At 35.5% G+C, this 26,123-nt stretch overlaps 1 protein-coding gene across 4 annotated transcripts in view; it reads right to left on the reverse strand.

Moving 5' to 3' along the window:
* Positions 1 to 26,123, reverse strand: part of Nkain2 (sodium/potassium transporting ATPase interacting 2) — a 1,138,750-nt gene that overhangs the window by 537,755 nt on the left and 574,872 nt on the right. For 3 of the 4 annotated variants that reach the window (XR_009587867.1, XR_009587865.1, XM_060373153.1), the window contains one exon: positions 17,398 to 17,478. The exons of the other annotated variant lie outside the window; for it this stretch is intronic. Coding sequence is in view for 1 of the 3 variants with exons in the window: in XM_060373153.1 (XP_060229136.1) it covers positions 17,398 to 17,478 (81 nt within the window). In the remaining 2 variants the exon portion in view is untranslated. The remainder of the gene's footprint in view (positions 1 to 17,397; positions 17,479 to 26,123) is intronic. 4 annotated transcript variants of the gene reach the window in all.

The following is a 26,123-nucleotide window of genomic DNA, read 5'->3' on the forward strand; positions in this document are numbered from 1 at the left end:
AATAGAGTTCTTTATGATTGTTTTTTGTTTGTTTGTTTGTTTTTGTTTTTGTTTTGCTAAACATATCTCTCTCAGAATCGGCAATGAGTTCTACTTTTCAATGTTTAATATTACTTTTTAATTCATTTCTTTTTGTCACAAAATACCTCCTTTTCTAACTATTTAAAAGAAACCTTTCAGAACTCATTTACCTAAGTCCTTCCTTCCTCTGTGGAATAACAGTTGACTCTTGTATCTTCTTATGGTTCCTCTTTTCTTCATATCTAAGGAGCCACAGAGTATCAAGGCATAGTGCTTACGCCAGTCCTCCCTTTACGAGCTTCTGTAAGGGATTGCAGCCTTTCAGGAGTGTTCATCCTCCACTGATGTACTGACTCAAATTCATGTCCACTGATGAAATGGCTTTGGATTCAGCATGTATGTGATCCAAAGTCTACTTGACCATACATCTCAGTGTATCTAATGGATAACTTAAACCCACAATATAGGAAAACTAGCTCCATGCACAGTCATTCTCTGTTTCCACAGTTTATGTAGGCTTTTTCTGTCTCAACACATTGAAGTCATTGAAGTAACAATCTCTAAATGTTCAGACTACAAAGCCAGAAGTCAATCTTGGTAATTTTCTGACTATGTGCTCTATTCAGTACATTAATAAATCTGTTTGTAATTTACTTCATAGGCTACTAACAATATAACAAGATGGACTTTTAATTAATATCAACTTTACTTTTCATCACCTCTACGTCTACTCAATTTAATCCAACTGTATCTGAACTTAAACTTATTTTTAAACTTATTTTGTTCCTGTGAGTCTAGCCTTTGCCACAGAATATATACATGTATCACGGTGATGGTTTCTAAATATAAATTTTATCATGGCATCGTTATGTTGTCTTGTGTTTTATTAAACATGTAGTAACATTATGCTTAATATGTTAGTCAGTGGTGTAGTGCCTGCCTGGCATGCACAATACTCCGGGTTATATTCTCAGTAAACCCTTTTCCAAATAAAGGGAAGTCCAAGCTATATTTTCAGAATGCTAAGAAAAATTCGGAAGTTTTGTATTTTCATATTAAACTAACCAGGCTGTGAGAAACTGTGTCTGTTGAACATTTTTTAGCAAAGATCTGCCATATAGGTGTTTAAAGGATCATCTTATAAGGTTTATTCTTAGCATTTTATAAATATGAAAAAGAATTAGAAACATAATGAAGAAATATATTTGCCAGAGATTTATTTGTACGTAATTTTGACACATATACTAAAGCTACCTTGTGATGAACTCAATGACATGCTCTTTGACCTCCTCCCCCCACCCTGAGGGAGGAGCAGCCCTGCGAGGCCACATAGGAGGACTTTGCAGCCAGTCCTAAGATACCTGATAAACCAGTATCAGATGGAAGTGGAGGAGGTTCTTCCCTATCAGTGGACTTGGAAAAGGGCAGGGAGGAGATGAAAGAGGGAAGGAAAGAAGGAGCCGGATACAGCAGGGATACAAAGTTAACAAATTGTAACTAATATTAAAAAAATATATATTGGAAAAAAAAGTACCTTGTGAAAGTTAGAGCGAATGAATTTTCTGAGTATAGAAAATATTTTATATTAATTCACCAAATATGACATTTTTTATTTATTCAAGTCAAAAATTGCGCTTGTATTTTCCAAATGTGTATGCTTTCTTAAAAAGAACTGCTCAATATGAACAAGACTTTTTTTTTCTCTTTTAGGCAATTTATCAATTAGGAGAAACAAAAGCATTTAAGCAATTTTGAGGCTAGTGACTCTAGGGAATCGCAAAGAGTGATAATTCTCTTTGGGAAGAACAGAGTTTTCAAGCACATAGACAGTTTCAGAAAAAAGAAAATAAAAAGAAAGAAAGGCTGATAGAACAGATTCTGGTGATCAGAGGGGAGACAGATGGCAATATATGAGCAATTTCACAGTATGCAATTTGTTTGTTTGATTGCTTTGTTTTTGTTTTTTAATACACCCTCAGAAATGTAACTTGACACTCTCCTAATACTATGGTTAAACAGTGACTTAGAATGATATTAAATATTCTCTAATGGTATGTAAGACAAACCCAACTCTCTCAGCTGTCATACCTTGAACAGTCATTTGTAATGTTTGTGAAGAGAGCTTCATCGTGGGAGCAACATATTCATCATGCAAACCATAAGAGTTTATTTTCATTTCCAAATATGTAATTATTTTTATTTCTCTCCCTGTTCAGTCTTCTTGTACCATCAGATTTGGTATTTCCATTATTTTTACAGAAAATAATTCTCAATTTTGCTTCCTTTGTACTTCAGATAGACAGAGGCAGGGGGATGAGAAGGGAAGAGGGAAGGAGGGAGAAAGGGAGAAAAAGAGGGAGAAGGACAGGGAGAGGGACATTATATTACATGTTAAATGAAGAGAAAATCTGATCTTCTGTAACAGTCATACATAAAATGAATGGCTTACAGTGAAGAAGAGGCCTAAATCTGGGAAATGTCCTAACTCCCATAAACTATACCTAAGGTGCATTGGTAGTTTTTAAAACTAACCTAAAAAGAAAACGGAAATGCTGCTAAACTTTCTGTTCTTTGTAAACATGGGATTAGCTGCAGACTGTTCTGACAATTTCATAAAGAATTAATTGCTTGGATCACTTCTGTTGGTTAATATTCTGCTTCCTTTGTTTTCAAATCAATGCTTCTAGCTTTACATGCCTTGAGGGATAACTTAAAGAGAAAAATGGTGCCCAGCAGCACTAATTATTGGCTATTTGGCAATATTGAACTCAGCTATCATTTTTCCCTCTTCCTCATTGAAAAAAAGAAAACAGGAAGCCAAAAAGACAAGAAAAATTGAATTCATTATACAACGCGCTATGACGCCGCTGTTAATATACTGTATAAATGCATTAAAAACTAAGTGATGGGTGGAGGCTCTGAGTCTAAAAAGTGCTTAGTGTATTAATTGTGCTCATAAAATCAGATTGCAGAAATTCGAGTCCATCCATTCTGCAGGCTCCTGATAACCCTGGCTTAGTGGCTGTTCTCCTAGGGGGCTCACACTTCCTCATAGTGCCTGGATGGCTGCATTATGATCAAGAGGAATGTCAGAGCACACCAAATAGTGTGATACCAGCACTTCTCCCAGGTCTTTTTTGAGTACACTGCACTCAGGTTCACTGATGATTCAAATAAAAGGTTTGAAGACCCATCACTACAGATTCTCCCATAAGCACACAGAGGAGAGTGTATGCATGGTGTGAATGCAGGCACTTTGCTACAAAGTGATTAGATTTTATACATTGGAAAGATGCCAATTTTTGAAATACCCCCTGGTTACTTAAGTTTTACATATTATACCTAAAGTGTGAAAACTCTGGAGTCCTGCAGTTACCACTAGACTCATTCCTGTAGCAGGCTATATGTGCTAATGAAAGAAAAATGAAAAAGTAGTTATGTCCCACAAATGACTGTTTATTGCTGAGTCGTTCCTCTCCTTTTACTCTTCAAAACTCCACTTTTAATTGCAGCAGGCTGCATATACATTTACTTTTTCATTATTAAAATATAAATGTTGAGGAGGAGGGGAGAGGCAACACTATAAACATTATGCTGAAACATAAGACAGCTTAAATGTTAAAAATTTCTTTGTGCAATGTTCAATCAGTAAAGAGTTAAATAGGTATTATTTTCTTTGTATTGCTTTGTGTCTAATAATGGTATATACTAAACATTGCTCCCTGGTTACTTATATTACACAGAGCTACTAGAAAAAATCTCAACTGCATTATCAATGTAAACTTTAAGTACAGGGAAAACCAGAGTAAGTTTTTATTTCCACATGACAAGAATGGAAGAGTCACTTATTCAGACTTTTTTTGCCTAATAGTCTGGGTGACAGAAACAGGGAACTATTTATTCTGTTCTTTATTATTCCATGAGTTGTGTCTTTATTTTTCCCAGTTCATCAAAGCATCAATTGTCCCTATTGAATCTATACAGACAATGGTATTCCGCCCATTGGCATTTCACAACTGCCAATTTCACAACTGCCAATTTCACAACTGCCAATCCCAATCAGTTTTCCATGAGATTTAGTTTCAACCTCACATTTGGGTGACAGTTTAAAATGAACAGGGTGATAGTCATAAGTTGTCAAGATCAAGTGCACACTAGGAGAAAGGGTGGACCATGTTGCTGGATATAATTATAGGATAAATCCTGGAGCTATTTAATGATCTCAAGACCCACACAAGAGAAGGTAATTATCACAGAGGCTAGGTATATCAGTATTTTCAAATTTCAAAATAATGGAGTGGTTTTGGTTTTTAAATTTCTTATATTTTAAAATTTAAGTGTGGATTTCTACAACACACACAGACAGCAATGCAGAATTGCAGAATTTCAGGAACATACATGCAGCCATGTACTCAGTTTTTTTCACATGGACTCTAAAGGCTGAAAGAGATGTCTCATCAGATGTCTCTCTTTTTTTTTTTCATGCCAGCCAACTTGAATTCCATCTCTAGAACCCAAATGAACTGAAGGAGAACTAGATTCCATGCCTGCTGTGGGTAAGAGAACTTGCAGCAAGCATGAAGATCTAGCATGAATAAAGCTGACTCTTTATACATTGCAGTTTGGGTCTGCAGGTCAAACTCACATCCTGTGTTTAAAAAGGAAGTGCTCTTTGCCACTGAGCTCTCTCCCCATATCCTAAAGCAAAGAGTTTTCAGTGCAAATGTATCCTTACAAATGTATCCTTATACTAGCTCGTATCTCTGTAAGCAGTAAACTTACAAAAACTTAGCTTTTCATTTGCACATTAGGATGTTTAGATAGGTCATGCCTTTAAATCAACAGCACAGCAGCCCATAAAAGCAGCTGCTTCAGTGTTCTGCAGCATCACAGTGAGCTGGACTGACATAATGGAGACTCAAGGGAGTCAAGTCTACACTTGGGGGGCAGTCCACCTTTCCTTTCTGGCAGTTCATTCTGTCCTTATTTCTCTCTCAAAGAACGGTTGCACCAATATTGGATATGTGTGACACATTTGAACCATTCCACCATTCCTTACAAAAGGTTGTCTGAGAAGCCCCACTTGCAATACTGAAGACACTTTTGTGACCCACAAAAATTAGGATGATATTCTTGACAGAAACTGAAGCATTAAGAATCCCCATCAATGGACTGAGGGAGGGGCATGGGAGGAGAAGAGAGAGGGAGGATGGGATAGGGAGCGTACAAGGGAGGGGGCTACTGCTGGGATACGAAGTGAATAAATTGTAATAATCAAAAATAAATTTAAAAATATTAAATAAAAGAATAGGTATTAGCTCCTATCCTCTCCAGGTCTTTCTATTTCCCCCTTTTTCCATAAGATTCCCTGCACTCTGTCCAAATTTTGGCTATGAATCTCCACATGTGCTTCGATAGCCTGCTGGGTAGAGTCTTTCAGAGGACCTCTGTGGTAGGCTCCTGTCCTGTTCTCTCTCTTCTCACACTCCCCACTTTCCCACTTCCGATGTCTATCCCGTTTCCCCTTCTGAATGAGGATAGAGCATATTGCCTAGGGTCCTCCATGTTGTTTAGCTTCTTTAGAACTAAGGATTTTAGAGTTCCACCAGGAAAAAAAAATCCTGGGCCCAGGGTGCCCTGCAGAGACCAATTCTCCAGCCAAGGACCATGAATGGAGAGATCCCTCCCTCAGATGTAGCCATAGGCAGCTCAGACACTAAGTCGGTTCCCTAGTAAGGAGAACAGGGACTGTCTCTGACATGAACTCTGTGGCTGGGTTCATGTCAGAGACAGTGGTAAGAGACCTCCCCTGGGGTGCAGCCTTACCAGTCCACAGAGTAAAAGGATGCAGATAATCCTGATGAGACCTGATAGGCTAGGGTCAGATAGAAGGGGAGGAGGGCATCCCTTATAATCGGACTAGGTAAGGGAGAAGAAGAAGAAGAAGAAGAAGAAGAAGAAGAAGAAGAAGAAGAAGAAGAAGAAGAAGAAGAAGAAGAAGAAGAAGAAGAAGAAGAACAGGAAGAGGAAGAGGAAGAAGAAAAAGAAGAGGAGGAGGAGAAGGAAAAATGGGACTGGGAGGAGACGAGGGAGGGAGCTACAGCTGGGAAACAAAGTGAATAAACTGAAATAAATAATGAATAAATTAAAAAGAATAGGTATTAACAAAAGAGAAAGACATCAGAACAAAACAAAAAAGAAAAGCAGAACTTACGGTAGTTAATTTAGTAGAGCCATAGAAGCAGTATATGCCATGTAAATTTTGTTGAGGAGAAAGACAACTGACTAACCTATGAGAGAAGATAGAAGTCCTGTGACACAGCATACACTGTTTCAGTGAAAAGAGACAGAAACAAATGATAGCAGAGATTTTCAGACATAGCTGCAGTTTCCCATCAAAGCTGCAGAGAGCATGTCAGGGCTTCCCTACCCCGTGAGGTTGAACCTTTGCTTCTGGAAATGCTGTCATGACAAAAATAAATGATGTGCATGACTTTAACTTTAAGGCTTGTCCAGCTGTACTTTGGAGTCTGCTTCTCCCTGAGGAAATATGTGGGAAGGTTAAAACGGAGATTATGCTGCCAAAGTGAAGGAGGATACATAAGCCTTAAATCCCAAAGGAGAAATATAAACAACCCCTCCTCCCTCAGAGCACTTTGATGTGTTTGGTGCTTTACTTGATAACTTAGATAGCATCCATAGAAGGTAATACATCAAGAGATAAATTTGATTATTTGCAAACATCTAGTCCTACATTCAGGTTTCTGCTAAAAAAAAAAAAAAAAAAAAGAACAGAAATTAAGAGGTCACCTTGTGCCCGGTTTAAAGAGTCCTTTAAATACCATCTTTACAAAACAAAGTATATTCTTAATATGTAGGAAAATGCCAAAGTTAAAATAACCTAAGAACTCTGGCTTCAGAGAAAATAAAAAACATTTTTAAATGCCAGGTGAATCATATGATTACACTCTGTTTACTATTGCCACAAAGTGCTGGACCAACTCTGATGCAGAACTTACATAGTATGAAGAAAAATGACCCCTTCCAGCAGCTGTATTTGTACCATTACAACTGGAATCCATATTCGCACTATTTGATCTCTGTCCAAAGCACATCCTTAGTATACCTGGCTTTTTTACTTTGTCGTGGGAATGAATAAAATACGGTAACTACCTTGTATACTAACGGCTGGTCAGCTAAGCAATCCCATAATTAGAATATATTGATAAGAGCATATAGTTTTATTTGGGTTTTTGTTTTATTGATTGGCTTCATTTATAAACAACTAAAATGCTATTTAGTGACTCATCACAACAATGCCAGTGGCTAGTGGCCAGCATTACCATATGGTGTAATGGACAATTGAATCTTAATAGGAAAAAATAATCTATAACTGTTTCAAAATCTATAATACTGCATACTGTAATATTGTTTTGAAAATCATGTAATTATGTATATATAATATATATATGAAAACATATGAGTTTTATTCTTTTATGTTATTACATCTTAGTTCTGCAAAATGTTGTTCACTAGATAATCACACTTAAAAATCAAAGTTATGTTAATGCCATACGTGAAATAGAAAAGAAAGGAGGAGTTGCAATTGCATTTTCTTAAATACCATTAATGTATTTATGACTGAACCAGTGAACAAGAAAGAATGATTTAATTTTTAATTAACAAACATGTATTTGGGTGTTTATTCCAAGTGTGTTTCATAAAACCTTTGTCCATTTCATCCTTTGTCAATTATATTTGGTTTGCACATCACTGTGTGTCTGTCAAACAGACAGCCTGATCTGTGGGGTCAGTCACATTACATTTATGAAATGTTCTTCTCTTCTTTATCACTCTTGATACAGGTTTAGGTACCATTAACATGGAAGAGAAACAGGTTGCCCTTCTGAGTTTTGTCTATTGCTTATAGAGTTTTGCTATTGTTTTCTAAATGTCGTTATTCTGCTTTAGATGATTCTCTGTCCTTTCATCAACTTCTCAATTCGTCATTGCTACTTGGTCAGTATATTTTACCTTTCGTTTCTCAATTTAAGTTCACATATACTTCTTTAATTTTATGACACCAGATTTCATTAGTATGAAATTATATGGAAAAAGTTGAAAATGTTTCCAGATATCAATTTCAAGCAGTAGGGACTTACAGCTTAGAAGTACACTGTTCAAATTCCACAGAATTTCATTTTTTTCTAGTTCTATTTCACCGTAGTATGGGAACCCAAGCTTAATGACAGCAACTCATTATATGCTGAGCATTCTGTTGTTTTAATCACTTAATGATTAAATGCTTTCTACAGCTTTGAAAGTTTTATGATTGTTGTAACATGTTAATAAATTAATTATTATTATTTGCTAATTATATTATTCGGAGAGCCAACATTTTTACTGACTTTCGAGTTGATTGACATTTTCATAAAGTAGTATTACAAAATCTGGTTAATTCTGGATACATAAATTCATCTTTTTATCCTATTATTTTTTCTTTAAATATCTTGATGCTGTACAGTTTTATTAAGGATAACTATTTCATTATGTGTCTGTCTGTCAACCTGTCTGTTGATATACATATATATAAATATACATATATACATATATATGCATATATATGTGTGTGTTTAAACATTAGAAGAAGGAGAAGAAGTGGAAGGGGAAGGAGGAGGGGAAAGAGAAGCAGGAGGGGCAGAAGAAGAAGAGAAGAGGGAGAAATATATATAATTTGAGGTTCTGAGGATTAGACACTGGACCTTGTACATACTGGTCAATCACACAGCCAGAATATAATGAGGAATTCTTCTTCTTTTTCTTCTTCTTCTTCCTCCTGCTCCTGCTCCTCCTCTTTCCCCTTCTCCTCCTCCTCTTTCTCATCTTCTTCCTCCTCCTCCCCTCCTCCTTCCCTCCTTCTGCTCCTCCTCCTTTTCCTCCTCCTCTTTCTCCTCCCCCTCTTCATATTTCTCCCTCCTTCTTCTATTTTTTTATTTTAGTATTATATATTATATATTATTTATATTTAGTTTTATGTGGTTTGAGCCTAGAAATGTGGAAATCAAGTGAACTGGAGGGTCTGAAAATCCTAAGACCAAAAGTTCAATTTTCTTACAATTTGTTCCAAGATTTAATTCACCAAAAATCATAAACCCTTCACCTATTTTAATTGAAAACGAAATTTTATACATTATATTCTGGTCATGACTTACCCTCTCATTACTCCTCTCTACCGATTACCCAACCAACTTCATGCTTCATGACTTCTTTTTGTCTAGAAAACAAACAGGCAAACACACACACACACACACACACACACACACACATACACACACACACACACTCACGCACTCACGCACACAGCATAAGAACACAAAATTATAAACTATAACTATAAGTAAGATAATAATTAAAAATACCTAAATAAAGCAATATGAGACTAAAAAAGCATACAAAAAAGTCATTTATTTCAGTTTGTGTTGGCACTTTACTGCTGGACATGGATCCTACCTTTAAGTGAAAGGGACTCCATTGGAGAAAACTAATTTTTTCTTTTTGCAAACACTAGTCATAGTTTCTTGGTTAAGGGTGCAAGGTTGTGTCTCTGGGATCCCATCTGGCTTGAATTTGTGCAGGTGCTGTGCACGATTCTACAGTGAGTTCATACGTGCTCAGTCCTGTTGTATCTAGAAGATGGTGTTTCCTTGTTGTCATCAGTTCTCTCACTCTGGCTCCTACAGTCTTCCTGCCTTCTCTTCTGATAGCTCTTTAAGCCCTGATAGCAGTGAGTCCCTGATTCAGGCAAAGTTCCCTTTCTGTTTACATAACTGCCATTCTTCATTTCATGACTGATGCACAGATACTCGTTAATTTACAATAGGATCACATTTTAATAAACCTGCCATAATTTGAAGAACATAATACATAAGACCTTCAAAGACTATGGTGAACTGGACTTGGAATTTAGCTCCAGCAATGTTTAGTCTGTCCCTGGTTATTACTTGCTTATTCTCCAAATAATTTTAAACTTAAAACATTTTTCTCTAGACTCTAACTCTTACTTTCAAACTCATTTTTCAAGACTTCCTAATTTTCAACATTCTTGATTTTTTATGATTATTAGTAACATTATTATTTATTACAACTTATTCACTTTGTATCCCAGCTTTAGCCTTCTCCCTCATCTTCTCTAGGTCCCACCCTCCTTCCTCTTTCCCCCCATGTCCCTCCCCTAGTCTACAGATAGGAGAGGTTCTCCTCCACAACTATCTGAATCTAGCCTATCAAGTCTCATCAGGACTGTCTGGATCCTCTTTCTCTGTGGTCTTGCAATGCCACCTCACGAAGAGAATGTGATCAAAGAGCAGACAACCAAGTTCATGCCAGTGACTGCCCCTGCTCCTCTTAGTAGGGAACCCACTCGGATACTGAGTTGCCGGTCGGCTACAACTAAGTGGCGAGTCTAGGTTCTCTCCAAGCATGGTCCTTGGTTGGAATATCAGTCTTTGTAGGCTGGGGCCCAGGTTTTTTGTTTTGTTTTGTTTTTGTCTCTGTTGGTCTCTTGTGGAGTTCCTGTCCCCTCCAGGTCTTTCTATCTCAATCTTCTTCTATAAGGTTTCCTGCAATCTGCCCAAAGTTTGGCTATGAGTGTCAGTATCCCATTCGATATCCTTGTGGGTAGTCTTGTAGAGGGCCCCTGTGGAAGGCTCCTGTCCTGTTTCTTGTCTTCTCCTACTTCTGATGTCTATCCTCTTTGCCCTTCTGAGTGAGGTTTCAGCCTCTTCCCTAGGGTCCTCCTTGTTATTTAGCTTCTTTAGGACTATATGCTTTAGTATGTTTATCCTGTATGGCTAATATTCACTTATAAGTGAGTACATACTATGTATATACTCAGAATACATAAGCAGAGTATATAAGATCTCTGCTTCGGGGTTATCTCATTCAGGATGATCTTTTCTAGATCCCATCATTTCCCTGAAATTTTCATGATTTCCTTGTTTTTAATTGTTGAGTAGTATTCTACTGTGTACATGCACCACAATTTCTGTATCTAAGTTCTTTCTAGATTCTGGCTATTATGAATAAAGTTGCTATGAACATAGTTGAGCAAATGTCCTTATTGAATGCTTGAGTATCTTTGGGATATATGCCCAGGAATGGTATTGTTGGGATCTTAAGGTAGCACTATTCCTAATTTTCTGAGAAAGCACCAGAATGATTTCCAAAGCGGTTTTACAAGTTTACATTCCCACAAGCAATGGAGGTTGTTTCACCATTTATAACATTTCCATTTATATTTTTAGTCACAGACAAAACTCACCGTTGCCCTAATAGCAAAACTGTTCAAATGTTTGTGTCTGTTTCACTCAAAGATATGCTGCTTTATAAATTATAAATTCCCTAAAATGTCTTCAACAGGTTTAAGTCTGAATTCTTAGTCTACCCTCCCATCGAGAAATCATAGTTTTTTTTATAGTCAGTGAATGCCATCATGTTATACCTTCCTAGAGTACTTATTTAATCAACAGAGTCTGTTATTCTCAAAATTTTAGTGTATACTCTTGTATACATGCAAACACACATATACCTATATACATACACATTATATAGATAGTGATGGCTATAAGTACCATATACTTGCATATATAGGTATACCTATATATGGTTTTATAGACATACTATATATATGGTTCTAACTAAAATCCCTTACCTCTCCCCCTTTATATATATATATGCATGTATATATGCATATATATATACATATATATCACATAAATCTATATAATATATGAAATAAATACATAGATACAGATATCTCAACATAGAAAAATAAAAAAAACATGTAGTCCTCCATCTTATGGTCAGTGCAAAAGACTTTTATTATTTTTTTAAATCCTTTTCTTTTTCTCAAATATATTTTGACACGAATTTTACATTTTACTTTTTTATTTAAGAAGTAGTTACCACAGGCTACATCTGAGTGGAGGTTCTAGGTTATATCCATACATGGTCCTTGGTTGAATGTCAGTCTCAGAAAAGACCCTGTGCCCAGATATATTTGGTCCTTGTGGAGCTCCTATCCAAAGTGAGGGGAACAGGGACTATTTCTAACAGGAACTCGATGACTGGCTCTTTGGTCTCCCCACCCCCGAAGGGAGGAGCAGTCCTGTTAGGCCACAGAGGAGGGCTTTGCAGCCAGTCCTGAAGATACCTGATAAAACAGGATCAGATGAATGGGGAGGAGGTCCCCCCCATCAGTGGACTTGGAAAGGGGCACGGTGGAGATGAGGGAGGGAGGGAGGGAGGGACTGGGAGGGAATGAGGGATCAGGACACGGCTGGGATACAGAGTTAATAAAATGTAACTGATAAAAAAAAAAAAACTTTCAAATTGAAAAAAAAAAAAAAAGAAGTAGTAAATTTTGGACGTTCAATGCTTCAGAGATGGTGATGAACCCTTTTGGAGACTAAATTTAAGGTGACAATATAGTGGACATGTCTCCAAAAAGAACTTGGGATTGTAAGACTTGAACTTAGAAACAAGGTCAACACTGGAGATAGAAATCTGGGTGACACTGTGTTCAGAGATGATCACTTAAATTATGACAGAAAAAACACCATTTATCAAGAAAAAGATTGTGGACAAAGAAATAGAAAGGTTCACTGACTCTATTTCTTATTTAAAGGACATCACAAGAAAACAGAAAAAAAAAGAAAGCAATAAATTTGAATAAATAAGTAATTGGCAGATTTTAATAAATACGAATATAAGCAAATCAAAAGATGGTTCATTTCTAGTGTTATATAGGAACTACAGTATAGTTAGTGCTCGTTACCGAAACTCCATTTTATATAGCCTAAAGCAAAATATGCTTGAAATTTTGAAATTTTTTTTTCTAATTAGACTAGTAGTAGCAGTGATGAGAAATGTCCACAGTAGCCCCTGGTATCCAGTTGGTGCCACTCTTTGGGAAGCTAAGGAGGTGCAGGCTTGGTGGAGGAGGTATATCAGCAGACTTTGAAACTAATTGTGCTGTGTCACTTCCTCTTTGCTCTCTGTACTCTGTGCTTCCTGCTTCAGTCCCTAGACCTCTTCCTGCTACAAGGCTACCTGCCATACTGGACTCTTATCTGGAACCTTACACTTATTAAACCCTTTCCTGTGCAAGATACCTTGCTTCTGGTGTGGACCACAGCAACAGAACAGTAACTAATACATCAAGGAAAGCAAAACCTAAAAACATAGATTCAATATACTTTCTTACTGATACTTACCAAAATAAGTCATTTACTTTGTCTCATTTTATGTTCTTTATTTTTATTTATTTATTTATTTATTTTATTGACACGGTGTCTCATTTATTTACCCAGGATAATGTTGAACTCATTATAATGCCTAGGCAAGCCTTGATTTTGCCATTTTTGCCATTGTTCTCATTGTCTCTCTTGCAGCTTGGATTATAGGTATGTACAAACATGTTTGGATTAAAAATGGGTATTAGTTTTTGAAGTATAAGTAAAATGTCAATAACATTTCTCTCCTTTCCTTTTTACATACAAGGACATAGAGGACAAACTTAATATAAGCATTAATTTTATTGAACATAAATATGTACAAACATTGAAATCTCTCCAAATGAATAACCCATTTGTTATAGAAAAGGAAAACTGTAATTGTTGTAATAGTGTATTACTCATTTATGTATTTAAGGATTTGTTCTTTCTAATCTAATCTTCAGTGTATGGCAGGTTTTATCTTCTTTCTGCCTCTTACAAAAGAGAACAGTTTTATTTCCCAAAGCTTGAATTGGATGTATTATTACCTTGCTCTTTTATATGGCAACATTTAAGAATAAATTACATCTGGATCCTAGAAATAACTATAAAAGTCATCAAAACGTGACCGCTTTCCTAGAAGGCACTTTTATGTACTTCTGAAACACTCACTCACACATGTACACACACACACACACACACACACAGACACACACACACACCATCAGGTATAATTAAATATTGTTCTCTTGTATTCACCAGCTAAATTTCTAACTTTCAGTGAAATATGATAGATATGTGTCTGAACTTTTAAGTAAAGAAAAATTGGCCTGTCCTGGGTATACTAATACCCTTTTCTGCCTTCTCTGTAAGTTTATTGTTTTATTTATATAAAACATGATCACCGTTGACTAATCCCTGTCTTCCTCAAAGAAGGCATGAATAGGAGTGAGTACCTCAAAACAGCCCTTTGAGAAGGTGTGGTAACAGGCAACTTTAACTGGAGCAGCTTATAATATTTCACATCTAACAATTTCATTTTGCATAATTTAATCAGATCAGTAAGTTTTTTCCTAGAGCATTATTGTGAAGATTATTTTTCTCATCCAAGGTCATGAAATAAATAAAGAGTTACAATAATTCATGTCTATTTGTTCTATTACATACTTTGAACCTAAAAATTACTATAGATTATATATCTTTCATCATTTTGCAATAATTCAACTTAGTTAGTTGATGGACAGGATGAGTTTTCATTTCTGTTTGAAAAGTGATAAGAGAAGCCTAATTGCCTACTGTAATTTAATGAAATAAGAAAACTACAGGAGAAGATGCCTCAAAAGTAATAACACAGTGGCCCACATCATATTTACTGCTCAAAGGCAACTTCAAAAATGTTACCAGATACATTGAATTAAAAACTTATTTCCCCTCTTGATTTCCATCTATAAAATGACAATTCCAGGAAAAATACATTCTATTAAACTTGATGATATTTAGTTTAAACACTACCATGTTAGCTATTAATATAAATAATGTAGATATAGTTATTGGGTGGATTTTTGTTGTTATGGCAATATATATTCCTATTATATGTCATCTTAACAGAAATGTTGGAAAGCAGTTTCCATATTTGTTAAAAATAATACTAAATTTTTGAGTACTTTACAGATACAATTTATAACATTCCCATCAAAATTTTAGTAATAATTCTCTGTTTTCATAGGCTTAACCACATAACTATTTATACAAAGACAACCAAAGTTTAAACAGCTGAGTCTCACCTATCATATTATTGTAATCAAGTAATTACTAATTCTAGATTCAGTGTGTTCATGACTGTATGTAGTTCATAACCACATGGAAAATTGTTTACTGAAAAACCCTACAGGAAAGAGAATCCAAAATTTGATTTCTATGTAAGTAACTATTATTTAAATAAATTTCATCATTTCTTGCCAATATTTGTTGTAAGTATTTGCCTATTTTCCTACCTTATGGAAAAATATACATCTGTCTTTCTGTAAATTTCACTGAATTCCTTCTCTTATTCTATTTCCTGTATGTATGCCTGAGATTCAAGTAATGGGCCATTCAGATGGTATAGACACACCTTCTGGTTTTTTAGAGGGTTTATGTGTGTTATATGGACACTATAGGCAGTTTCAACAGAGCAATTATTGATTTCTCGTGAAGCTGAACATTTTCATCAAGAACACTTCCTTCTCACATTGTACTCCTCACCACGTGTGAACAACAAACAACTAAAGAATTAGACTTTCCTCAAAACCCTAGAGCAGGAAAGAGTACCACAGCAGATAACTACAGGACTCAGCGCTTCAGGGTTTTATTTTAGATGGTTTGTTAAAAGGAGATGATTAAATTAGCGTGTGCTTTGAAGCCTTGATATAAAAAGAAAAAAAAAAGGGAAAGAAAATACTGTTAACTACTTCACTGTTGATTAATAATCATTAAATGCCCACGAGAATAAGATTCCTCAGTCCTTTGGATCACAGCTCATTTGCACTATAGGGTTTTAGGATGTGCCCCAACAATGCTTTAAATCTCTTGTTTAAAGTCATGAGATCCCAATTTCTACCCTGTCTCTGCAGATACACATGGAAAGTTTGGTATTTACTGAGAACATCTGTGCACCCAGCTTGCTTCAATTCTCTTTCTCTGTGCTTTTCTTTTAAACAAATTCTGGTCTGCTGAATCATTTCACTCTGTCAATACTCCCGGCACTTGACTTACATTTTTTTGGTGATTATTTTCAATGGAGAATGCTGTTGAACGTCATTCTAATGTGGAATTTCTGTGAAGAAAGTGAATTACAGAGCAGCAGAGATATATAAATGGGGGAATAATTCAGGTTCCCTGGGAATGCATGCTGCCTTTTAAGCAGCAGCTTCATATGTGTTTCTCCTGGAGCATCCAGAATAATTTCTACCCATTGGTCACAGCCCCTTCCCAAATGGCCTGTCTGCTGCCACAGCATACAAAATGACTCTCTGGACAAACCACAGAGTAGTCATTCGCCAGGCTGACTTGGAGGGACAAGTCCCCAAACTGATTGTGGAATATATCCATGGATTCTCCCTCATCCCTTAATACCACTCTTACTTTCTCTCATCCTTTGCCACTGAACCAAATGAATGAAAATGATTTCTACTTGATATAAACCCATAGCACAGGATAAACGATAAGTGAACACCATTAAGCATGCTGAGTGTTTTGTCCAACTTTTACATATATGTTACCACCGCCTACTGCTCTAGCCTGACCAGATACATAGGTATGTGGATGTGTTGTTTAGAGGCCTTTTCATCTTCTGAGTCCTGGGTTCAAAGATCTCAGTATGTTTCAGACATTTACTAATGCGATGTAGTGATAGCAAAGGAATATGTCACGAATCTGTGTTCCAACAGTAGCAATAAGAAAAAAACAAGTTGGAAATAATCTCCAGAGCTAAGATTCACTTAAATAAATTACCTCATTTCACCTATTTGCTGGTAAATGTACGCCAGCAGGTCTGCAAACTGCATTATTCCTATAGTCAATGAACTCATTTTAGAATACATCAGCACTCCTCACACATTAAATAAGGAAATCACAATGGAAACAGCAAGATTTTTATGTCTGTTAGACTACGTTAGAATAACGTATTTATTTCTATTCATTTCTGTAATAAGTCATTTCTTTCTGATAACAGTTTATGGATTATCTAAAATGTTGTACTATGATTTGAGTTCAATCAGGAAAACATTGTTGAATACAAGAAAAATGAAGTGATTTCATAAAGGTATTCGTCTCTGAAAAATATCCTATTTGGCCTTAGAAAATTCTCTTGGATGTTATAAAGCCATTCTGAATGAGTAGCGTTATAATTCATATCTCACATTTATTTTGCTAAAAAGCACAAATCACATCTCTGTGATGTACCAAACATAGCTTTGATTATAGAAGCACAGAGGTAAAAATGAGGACACTTTACCTTCACCCACAGCATCTAGAAAACAAGTGCCAGGGGAGGCTTGGCCTTGCTTAGGAAGAGATACACTAACACAGGAGTGATGACTCAGGAAATCAGATGGCAAATTACCTTTGAGAGATCCCCAGCCTCCAAATAGAAGCAGATAACAAACACATTCCACGTCACCCAGAGGACTAGCCAGACAGCATACTGTGGAAAAGCAAAAGGAGAAGAGCAGAATTAATTTGGAATTAGCTGAGGCAGAGGTAAATACATCTTGAATTTCTAAACATTCAAATAATGAAATTAACGGAAAATAGTCGATGAAGCTTCTATCTAAGGATCAGCTTAGATATACACTTATCTCTATCTTAGTTTCATGGTCTCAGACATCATAAACTACTGAAGGATAAATTTAAGTTTTTAAGTCAGAAGACATAGCATCCCCCATTTCTATATAAAGGACTTTTGGCTTACAGATATGGGGAGGAGTGGATGCTGCAGTAGACACTCTATGCAAAAAAATAAAAAAAAAGTTTCTTTTTTTTGTTTACTAAAGTCATCTTTATAGTGGCTATGCAAAATTTCTTCAAGTTCATGAGATTATTCCCAACTCTTTACTCCTCATGTCGGCATCCCATTAGTCAGCTGTACTTAGTCTCCTTCTTCCTCTTTTCTTTCCTTTTCCTTTTTACTTCTTTGTTTCACCTTCTCATGTTATCTTCTCAGAATCCCTATGACGTTATGGTAACCATCTAGCATTTATCCCTAACTTTATGCTCTTGTCTACTTAGTGTAAACTCTGCAGCGGTGTTACATTTTCCTACCAAGTTCTGACCAAATTGTCAAACATCTTAAACACCTAAGAAGTCACATACTAGAAAAAAAAATAGCAGATAAAAAATTCATGTCAAATGAAGATGTTTTTTACTTCCTGTAAATCTCTTTATTGGAAATACATAACTTATATTTTTATTATTATCACTTATTAAAATTTATTCAATTTATATCCTGGCTGTGGCTCCTTCCCTCCTCTTCTTCCAATCCCACCATCCCTTCTTCTTCACCCCCTATGCACCTCTCCTAGTCCACTGAGAGGGGAGGTCTTCCTCCCCTTCTATTTGACCCTATCAGTCCTCAAGATATGATTATCACGTAGGAACCATTAAAGTATATGTAATGTGAATACAAAGAGGAGGATGAAAATAGTGCATAGCTTATCTTGAGAAACAAAACATGAAAGCTTAAAAAAAAAATAGATGTTAAGCTTCCTCCAGGAAAATTGAACCAAACTGACTTAGGAATTAATAAGTTAAAATGTGGGGATTGGCTGGTAGGGTGATATCTAGGAAAAAACAGTAGCTGTGGGTTTTGCTTTATTATAGTACTTCCTGCTAAATAAACCCCATGGCTTCCATCCCATCCCTTTGATAAAGCACCTTATATCTTTATACCACTATTCACGAGCCTCCATGGTTTTGAACTATATTGCCTTTTTAGTAACTTACTTGAGTTCATCCCTGTAGACATCTTGGATTCTAAACAAACTGATGCCTTTCTGTTCCCTAGACTTAAAGTCCATTTTTCTTCATGGAGTCTTTTACCATATGATTCTTTCATCATTGATTTTTTTTTCTTTTCTCTACACATTACTCTTCACATCCATCAATATTTTATTTTTCTTCAAAGGTCACCTAAAATATCACTTGCTGACAGACATACAGTTATATCTGGCTGAGCTTTTCATATTGTTTCAGCTGACTTTATTTTTTCTAATTTCACCCCAATATCATCTTTAATTACTTATATAAATGTCTAATGTACAAACAGTAATATTTTTAGGAAATAGTTCTTCTGTAAATGTTCATCTTGCTAAGTTCCTAACTTAATACTGTGGATAAAATAGATATTCAGATAATATTATTTCTAAATCAGTGAGTAAATGAGAAGAAACAGAAATGTTTGTGAAATGCATATTTTCCTCATGACACAGTGTTTGTAGGCATACTGTGATCATTACATAATGTGAGGAGTGATGAAATTGTGTTAAGGTAAATAAGGATTCCAAAGCTTTTTTTTTAACGATGTTGGGTTGTTCCAAGTGCTGTACAAGGTGTTGTTCTCTGGAAAAAGTAAAAAAGGCCAAATAACAGAACTAACAGATTTGGGGTGCCATGTGAGCTGCTGATGGAGTAGCTACAGCAAAACTAGATCTTGGTCTGCAGAACAGGGATGCTATGAAACATTTCTGTTTATCAGTATGTGTATTTTAGCGAGCTTAGCTTATTTTTAAACGAAATGAGGGGTGTTATTGAGTATGTGAAGTATTTTTGATATCACCATCTTGTTAGACAATTAGTTTACAAATATTCCTGATTGCCTTTTCATTCCAGTTGTACTCTACTCTGCAGACACATTTTCATTGGATGTGACACATTCTATCCTTGTTTTGATTTCCTGTAATTTGGCTATGTTGTTCCTGAAAAAAAAAAATCTTGCCCATCTCAAAGTCCTAAAGTGTTTCACCTATGGTGGTTTCAGGTCATGTAAATATTTGACTCTCTGATAGATTGGGATTTTAGCTTCAGAAATACAATGAAGTTCTAGTCCTTTTTAATCACATGATGACGAAAAAAAGTATCTACTGTATTCATCATTTGGTTATTATTTAAGGAATTAAGGAGGAAGGGGTAGGAAAAGTAAATTTATCTTTTCCTTTGATCAATGAATACAATTGTTTGCCTTATTGATGATGATGGCTGGACTGATCCTATTTTCTAAAATATGTTAAATGAATAGTAAAATATTTGGGAGGAATGAGCAAAATGCTTTTCGGAACATGACTCAAACATTGCTAAAAATCTGTCTTTGGCAGACATTTTAATGCTAGATTGGAGATGAAGCTGAGAAGCCTTGTGTGTGGGGAAGGACTGTGATTAATCTTAAAAGCTTAGAAAGCAAACATATATAAAAATAAAAAATATCAGTGATGTGGTTGCTCTCTTAAATTTTAATTTTAATATAATTTTTCTGTATGCTTTGCCTGCATGGATCTATGAAGCTTTAAGTGCCTGGTGCTAGGGAGAGGCCAGAAGGGGGCATCAAAGTCCACACAACTCTAGTTACAGATGGTTGTTTCCTGGGGTGCTAGATGCCAAGCCTAGATACTCTGAAGGAGTAGTCAATGCTTTTAACCACAAACCCATTTTTTTCCAGACTGATGTTATGGCTTTTCTATTACATACCTAAAATTACATATAAAATTTATAGAGTGTCAGAAATAGCACCTATTTCTCCATAAGCACATGGCATGATTTATTCAATGATATAAAGAACATGTAAGTGACAATTCTTTCTCAAGATTAATATAGTTTTTCATATACAGAGATAGATAGATATTACATATGCACGTTTTTTATTTCCTTTTTAAAAAATTAAGCTGATTTTTTTGTTTAATAACCAAAATTAAACAGTTTTATGACAGGATGTTAAGATAGGTTGTCCCACAAAAATAAATAACAGTGAAGTTAAGAACACTCTGTCCATTATCTACATCTGTCAATTAGGAATGCTACAGTTATATCCAAGCTATGTGATGTCACTGGGACCTCAGTTTCTGCAACTGATTATTAATTTGGTAACTCAGGGGGCTCCTGTGAGCTAAGTTTTGGAATGCTTTAAAGCACTCATTACTGAAGTGTTCAATAGTTGCTACCATCTTATTTTAATGCCTATATTAGTCAATCTTTCTTTGTTAAAATCAAACAAGAGTAATCCCACAAGTTTAACAACCCGGACTCTGTAAGGTACATGGTACTAAACTGTCTAACACATCAGCCTACCCAGCTGACTTTGCAACCAAGAATTATTTCCTTAATGTAATGTGATCATCCCTAACTTAAAGGTTTTCTCTTACTCTTTGTTCTTTAACTTAAATTCCAAAATCAATATGTGAAGAGCATTTTTTGAAATAAGCATTTTACATTTTTGAATTAGAACAGTAATTTCTTACATTTTATTTATTATATCAAACATTTATGAATCACCTTCTATGCCTTTTCCTATGGGTTGCTTTTCATAGATGCCTACATTTTCTGAGTATAATACAGAAGCACGTGATTTTTTTTCTTCATCTTTGCATTTCCTTGCATTACTCTAATTTCTTTGCATACTTTATTGCAAGACAGATGTCCCCAGAATAGACCACACTCTCAAGACTTACAGAAGAAAGTAATTGCTTTTAGTGTTCTGGACCCTCTAACAGACAGGAAAAACAGTTGAATATACTCAGACTACATACGGAACCATTTCATGATGGAAAACCAAAGGTTTACTAACTTTAATCTGTTGATATTAGTACATTAATTATCTCTCATTTAACCTTCTTTTACTACCTTCTTTTCTCCTTTTTTATTATTACTTTTTATTGCTGTTATTTCTTTTTCAGTAGCTAATGTTAGTATTTTTTATCTAGACCAAATATCTTCCAATTGGATTTTGATATTGGCCTGAGTATTGATGAAGGTATTTCCATTTACTTATAAATGGTCAGTGATTAATGCCAATAAATTGTATGGTTAAGAGTGTTTTTCAACTTGTTCAAGTTATAAAGATTGTAAAGGTCTGTGCTTCTTTCCACTTGCTCCAGTGAGTGGATTGGCAATAGTTGAGCACTGCTCAGCTTGGATATAATTGGAAATGACATTCTGCCCTGGAGAACAACCCTAACAAGATGACAAAGGATTGCACTGGCTAGGTATCACCTAACTTGTAGTTTTCTTCGGTAAAATGAATCTTGCTTTAGTCTCATTTTTTTTTCCTGTGAGAAGGCTTATATTTTACTTTTCAGATAAAAGCTTAAAAGCTTTGATCTATTATCTGTGATAAGAGACAGATTCCATTTTTTTGATGAAATTCACTTTTCAAGAACTGATGCCTGAAGCACCCAATAAACTATGCAATTTGAGTTCTACCAAAATGCTGACAACTGTTAGCTATAACCGAACTAATGATTTGTCAGGACTTCCCTGTTGTCTTGTGCCCCTAATAAGAAAATAAAATTAAAAGAAAAAAAAAAGCAGCTAAGGCTCTTAATAATGGTAGGCCACTGTATTAGGTAACTCAGAGAAATAGTGTGGAGCGAGTGTGTGTGTGTGTGTGTGTGTGTGTGTGTGTGTGTGTGAGAGAGAGAGAGAGAGAGAGAGAGAGAGAGAGAGAAAGAGAGAGAGAATGAGAGAGAGCAGGCACACATATGCCAGTACACAAGTGTGAAGATTAGATGACAACTTTTGGGCTTTGCTTTCTCCCTTTACTGTATCATCCTGTGCTATCAGGTGTTCTGGAAACAATCGATAGCACCTGGGCCATCTAACTGGCCTGATACATGACTGCATATTCTGTAAGGATGAAGACTGGGGTGTGCAAGACTAAAATGCCAATACATGTTTTATTAGGGAAAATATCAGTCCCATCTCAAGGACATTGCCACTGCCTTGCCAGTTCTCCCCTTTACAATAAAAATGTTCAGAATTAAACTCTAGGTGCCATATGTATTTAGCAAGAGAAAGTTTGCAACTTAAGCGTAGTTTGTCAGCTTTACATGCCCATATCTGCATGTGACTTCACAATTTTTAAGATAAAATGAAACTTATAAACTATGTTTATGAAACGGCAACGCATAACATTATTTTTCCAGAAGCAATCAGTTTTTGAAAAATTAAGGGAGAACAAAAGTACTTGAAATGGACACATTTTTTTTCTCAGAAAAATAGACTTTCTCTTATGATATTAAGAGGAATAAACATTATTTAAAATGGCGATTAAGTTTATAGTTTGTCTGGCATTCTAATTTCATGTTTAATTTTCTTAAAAATTACCACATTTAGAAAATTATTGTTTAGCAATAGTACGACTGGAAGGAGATGAGAGAAGAAGACAAAATGAGTCACTTGTCACATGATATCATACGTGATTTATCAGCGAAGGAATTGATTATGAATGACTTCACATTCATTAACTACCAGCTGGAGGCATGAGATTTCAGCAGATGTGTTGGGGAAGCATCTCAGTACATTACCAAATTTTTCTAGTGATGTGACTTCAACTTTCTAGTGCAATGCTATCAATTATTGATACGCAATCAATGCAATCTTCAGGAATGTGTTTTGGTTTTGAATATTTTCCCCTGCTACAAAAAAATTAGTAACAGCAACTAGCATCACAGAGGCCACTCTGCTAATATAAACACAAGAATATATCAACTCTCATGAACTTCTTTAAACACCTCCTTACAGCAAAACATCCAGAGGTTAGAATCATTAACAAGTAGGTGTTCATAATAAAAGGGAAGGTGTCTGAATGATAGAGACACCTGCTTTCAAAAACGAACATTTCTGCAGAGCACGTTTTGACCACAGTGATATTTTTCTCAATGTTCCTCAGATCTTAGGAGCTGCCTCCCTTGACCTGTTGAGGTATGTGCATCACTTTCTTACCTGTTGCTAACAATAAGGAGGAAAACAGCCCTAATAATCCATTTAGTTTTCAGTTCTTGATTATTTTATGACCATTAAACAAAATCAGCAAATCTTGTTGCACATAATTCCTCTCTCACTCTTTTAAGAAATTGCTGTAAAAAATAAACTACTATTTTAAGTTATAGTGCTCCCAGGTATGAAACCTCTGAGAATATTTTCATCCATAGTTTCTTAGAAATCTAATGCTATGCCCAATAATGTGGAACATGCCATTAATCCTAGCACTTGGGAAGCAGAGACAGGCAGATCTCAGTGAGTTAGAGGCCAACACTGTCTAAGTGAGTTCCACTACAGCCAGAGCTTCATAGTGATCCCCTGTTTCACCCTCTTCTCCTCCAAAAGAAATCTAATGCTAAATTGTTGATGTTGTCCCAGAGAGGAGGAAAATGAATTCCTTCTCAGTTAACTAAATCCAAAGCCTCTGTCATACGATCAAGCTTTCTTATGCTTTTATAACTGCATAGGCATTTTTGAAAGAGTCCATAACTTTCAGCTCATTTTAAAACTTTCCTCCATTATTAAGACTTTCTTACAGAGAATACCAAAATTTCTGAATATCAAATAGGAGAAATTTAAGAGGTATCATACCTTGTAACCACCTCATTTAACATTTTAATGTGATGTCTCACTCTCTTTTCCATGCATATTGCTAAAGTCCTGTCTTGTCTAAATTAAACTGAAGTCTTGCTCTGTTTACTATACTTCTGGGATTTTACTTGGTGAGGAAATCTCATGAACAGTCTATAACATACATGAATTCCAGTCCTCCAAAGTTATTAATTTCATTCTCTGGTAGTTAAACTTTTAATGCTTTTATTCTATTTCTGTTAGTTCTGAGAAAACTGTTATCCTTAAATATGTTGGTTTAGTTTGACATCAAAATGCTTGTGTCCATCATACCTGAAAATGTTTAGCTTAATCAATAATCTATAAATTTCCAAATATTCAGTGGGTACTTTTTAAAATGTAAAAATAACTATTGAATTTTTCAGAACTACAAATGAAAACAATACCCCATATGTCTTCTGTTGGTTTTAAAGTAAAATATGGCAATTAATTTTCTTTGGTGAAAAAAATTAGAATATTCATTCAACATCAAAACAGATGTATGTGAATATTTTCTTGTGTTTTAACTCACTCAAAACATGTAATGTCAGAAAACTTAGGGTTTTCTTGTAATTCCTGAATCTGGAAATGTTCTACTAAAAGGAATGTGCTCATCTATAGTAATTTATATTATTGCAATGTATATATAATTGTTATGCTATTGAAACATTCTGATAAATGTGTGCAAATAAATTGGAGATTTAACTAGTTATTGGAACATGCCGAGTTATATTGGCTACAAAAGCTAAAATTTATGTGATATTAAAATTACATAGTAATTTAATTGATTCTTTGTATAGGAGGGTGTTGAGTTATAGATGTGCTGTACAACAATGAGTGAGGAGGAAACACTCTTTAATTTGCTAAAAATGCAATCTCCATTTCATTGTTTCATACTTGTCACCATTTGTGCTTTGGAGTAGCACCAACAATTTACTGTTTCTTGCCAATCAGCAAATGTTAAGTCCCATAGAGTTATCATTTTGATTTTGATACCTTATTTAAAAATTCTACTGGCCTGCTCAGATGTAGCCTGTGAGGATGCAGCCAGTCCTGATGAGACCTGATAGGCTGGGGTCAGAGGGAAGGGGAGGAGGACCTCCCCTATCAGTGGACTAGGAGAGGGGCATGGACAGAAAAGAGCAAGGAAGAGTGGGACCAGAGGAGATGACGGAGGGGGCTACAGTCAGGATACAAAGTGAATAATAATAATAATAATAATAATAATATTTTTTAATTCTAATAATTGTTTTTCTTTTGTTGAAGGTTTGGTATTTGCCCTAAAACCTTAATGATAATGTATTTTCTGGGTTCTTGGTATTCATAATCTGAAGATAAAACGTTTTAAAAATTCTTTAGAGGTTAACTGTTATGAATTTGAAGGTGTGGGTGTTGTGTGTGTGTTGTGTGCGTGTGTTGATGCCTGTGTGTGTGTGTGTGTGTGTGTTGATGCCTGTGTGTGTGTGTGTGTATGCTCATGTAGTCAGGTGCATTCACCTATTGTGAAAGGTTTCTTCTTAGATCACTCTTCACTTTATCTCACTGAACCTGGACCACTCTCCTAGCTGAGTAACAAATCCCCGAGATTTGCCATTATCTTTTCATTCTGCCCCTCCCCCGCATCAGGATTACATGTGCACACCTGTGTGGTGTACCTGAAAACCACTTGACCCACTCAGTCGTCTCCTCAGGCCTGGAGATTTTTAATTAATA

The sequence above is a fragment of the Meriones unguiculatus genome, chromosome 20 (assembly GCF_030254825.1).
Source record: "Meriones unguiculatus strain TT.TT164.6M chromosome 20, Bangor_MerUng_6.1, whole genome shotgun sequence".
Lineage (NCBI taxonomy): Eukaryota > Metazoa > Chordata > Mammalia > Rodentia > Muridae > Meriones > Meriones unguiculatus.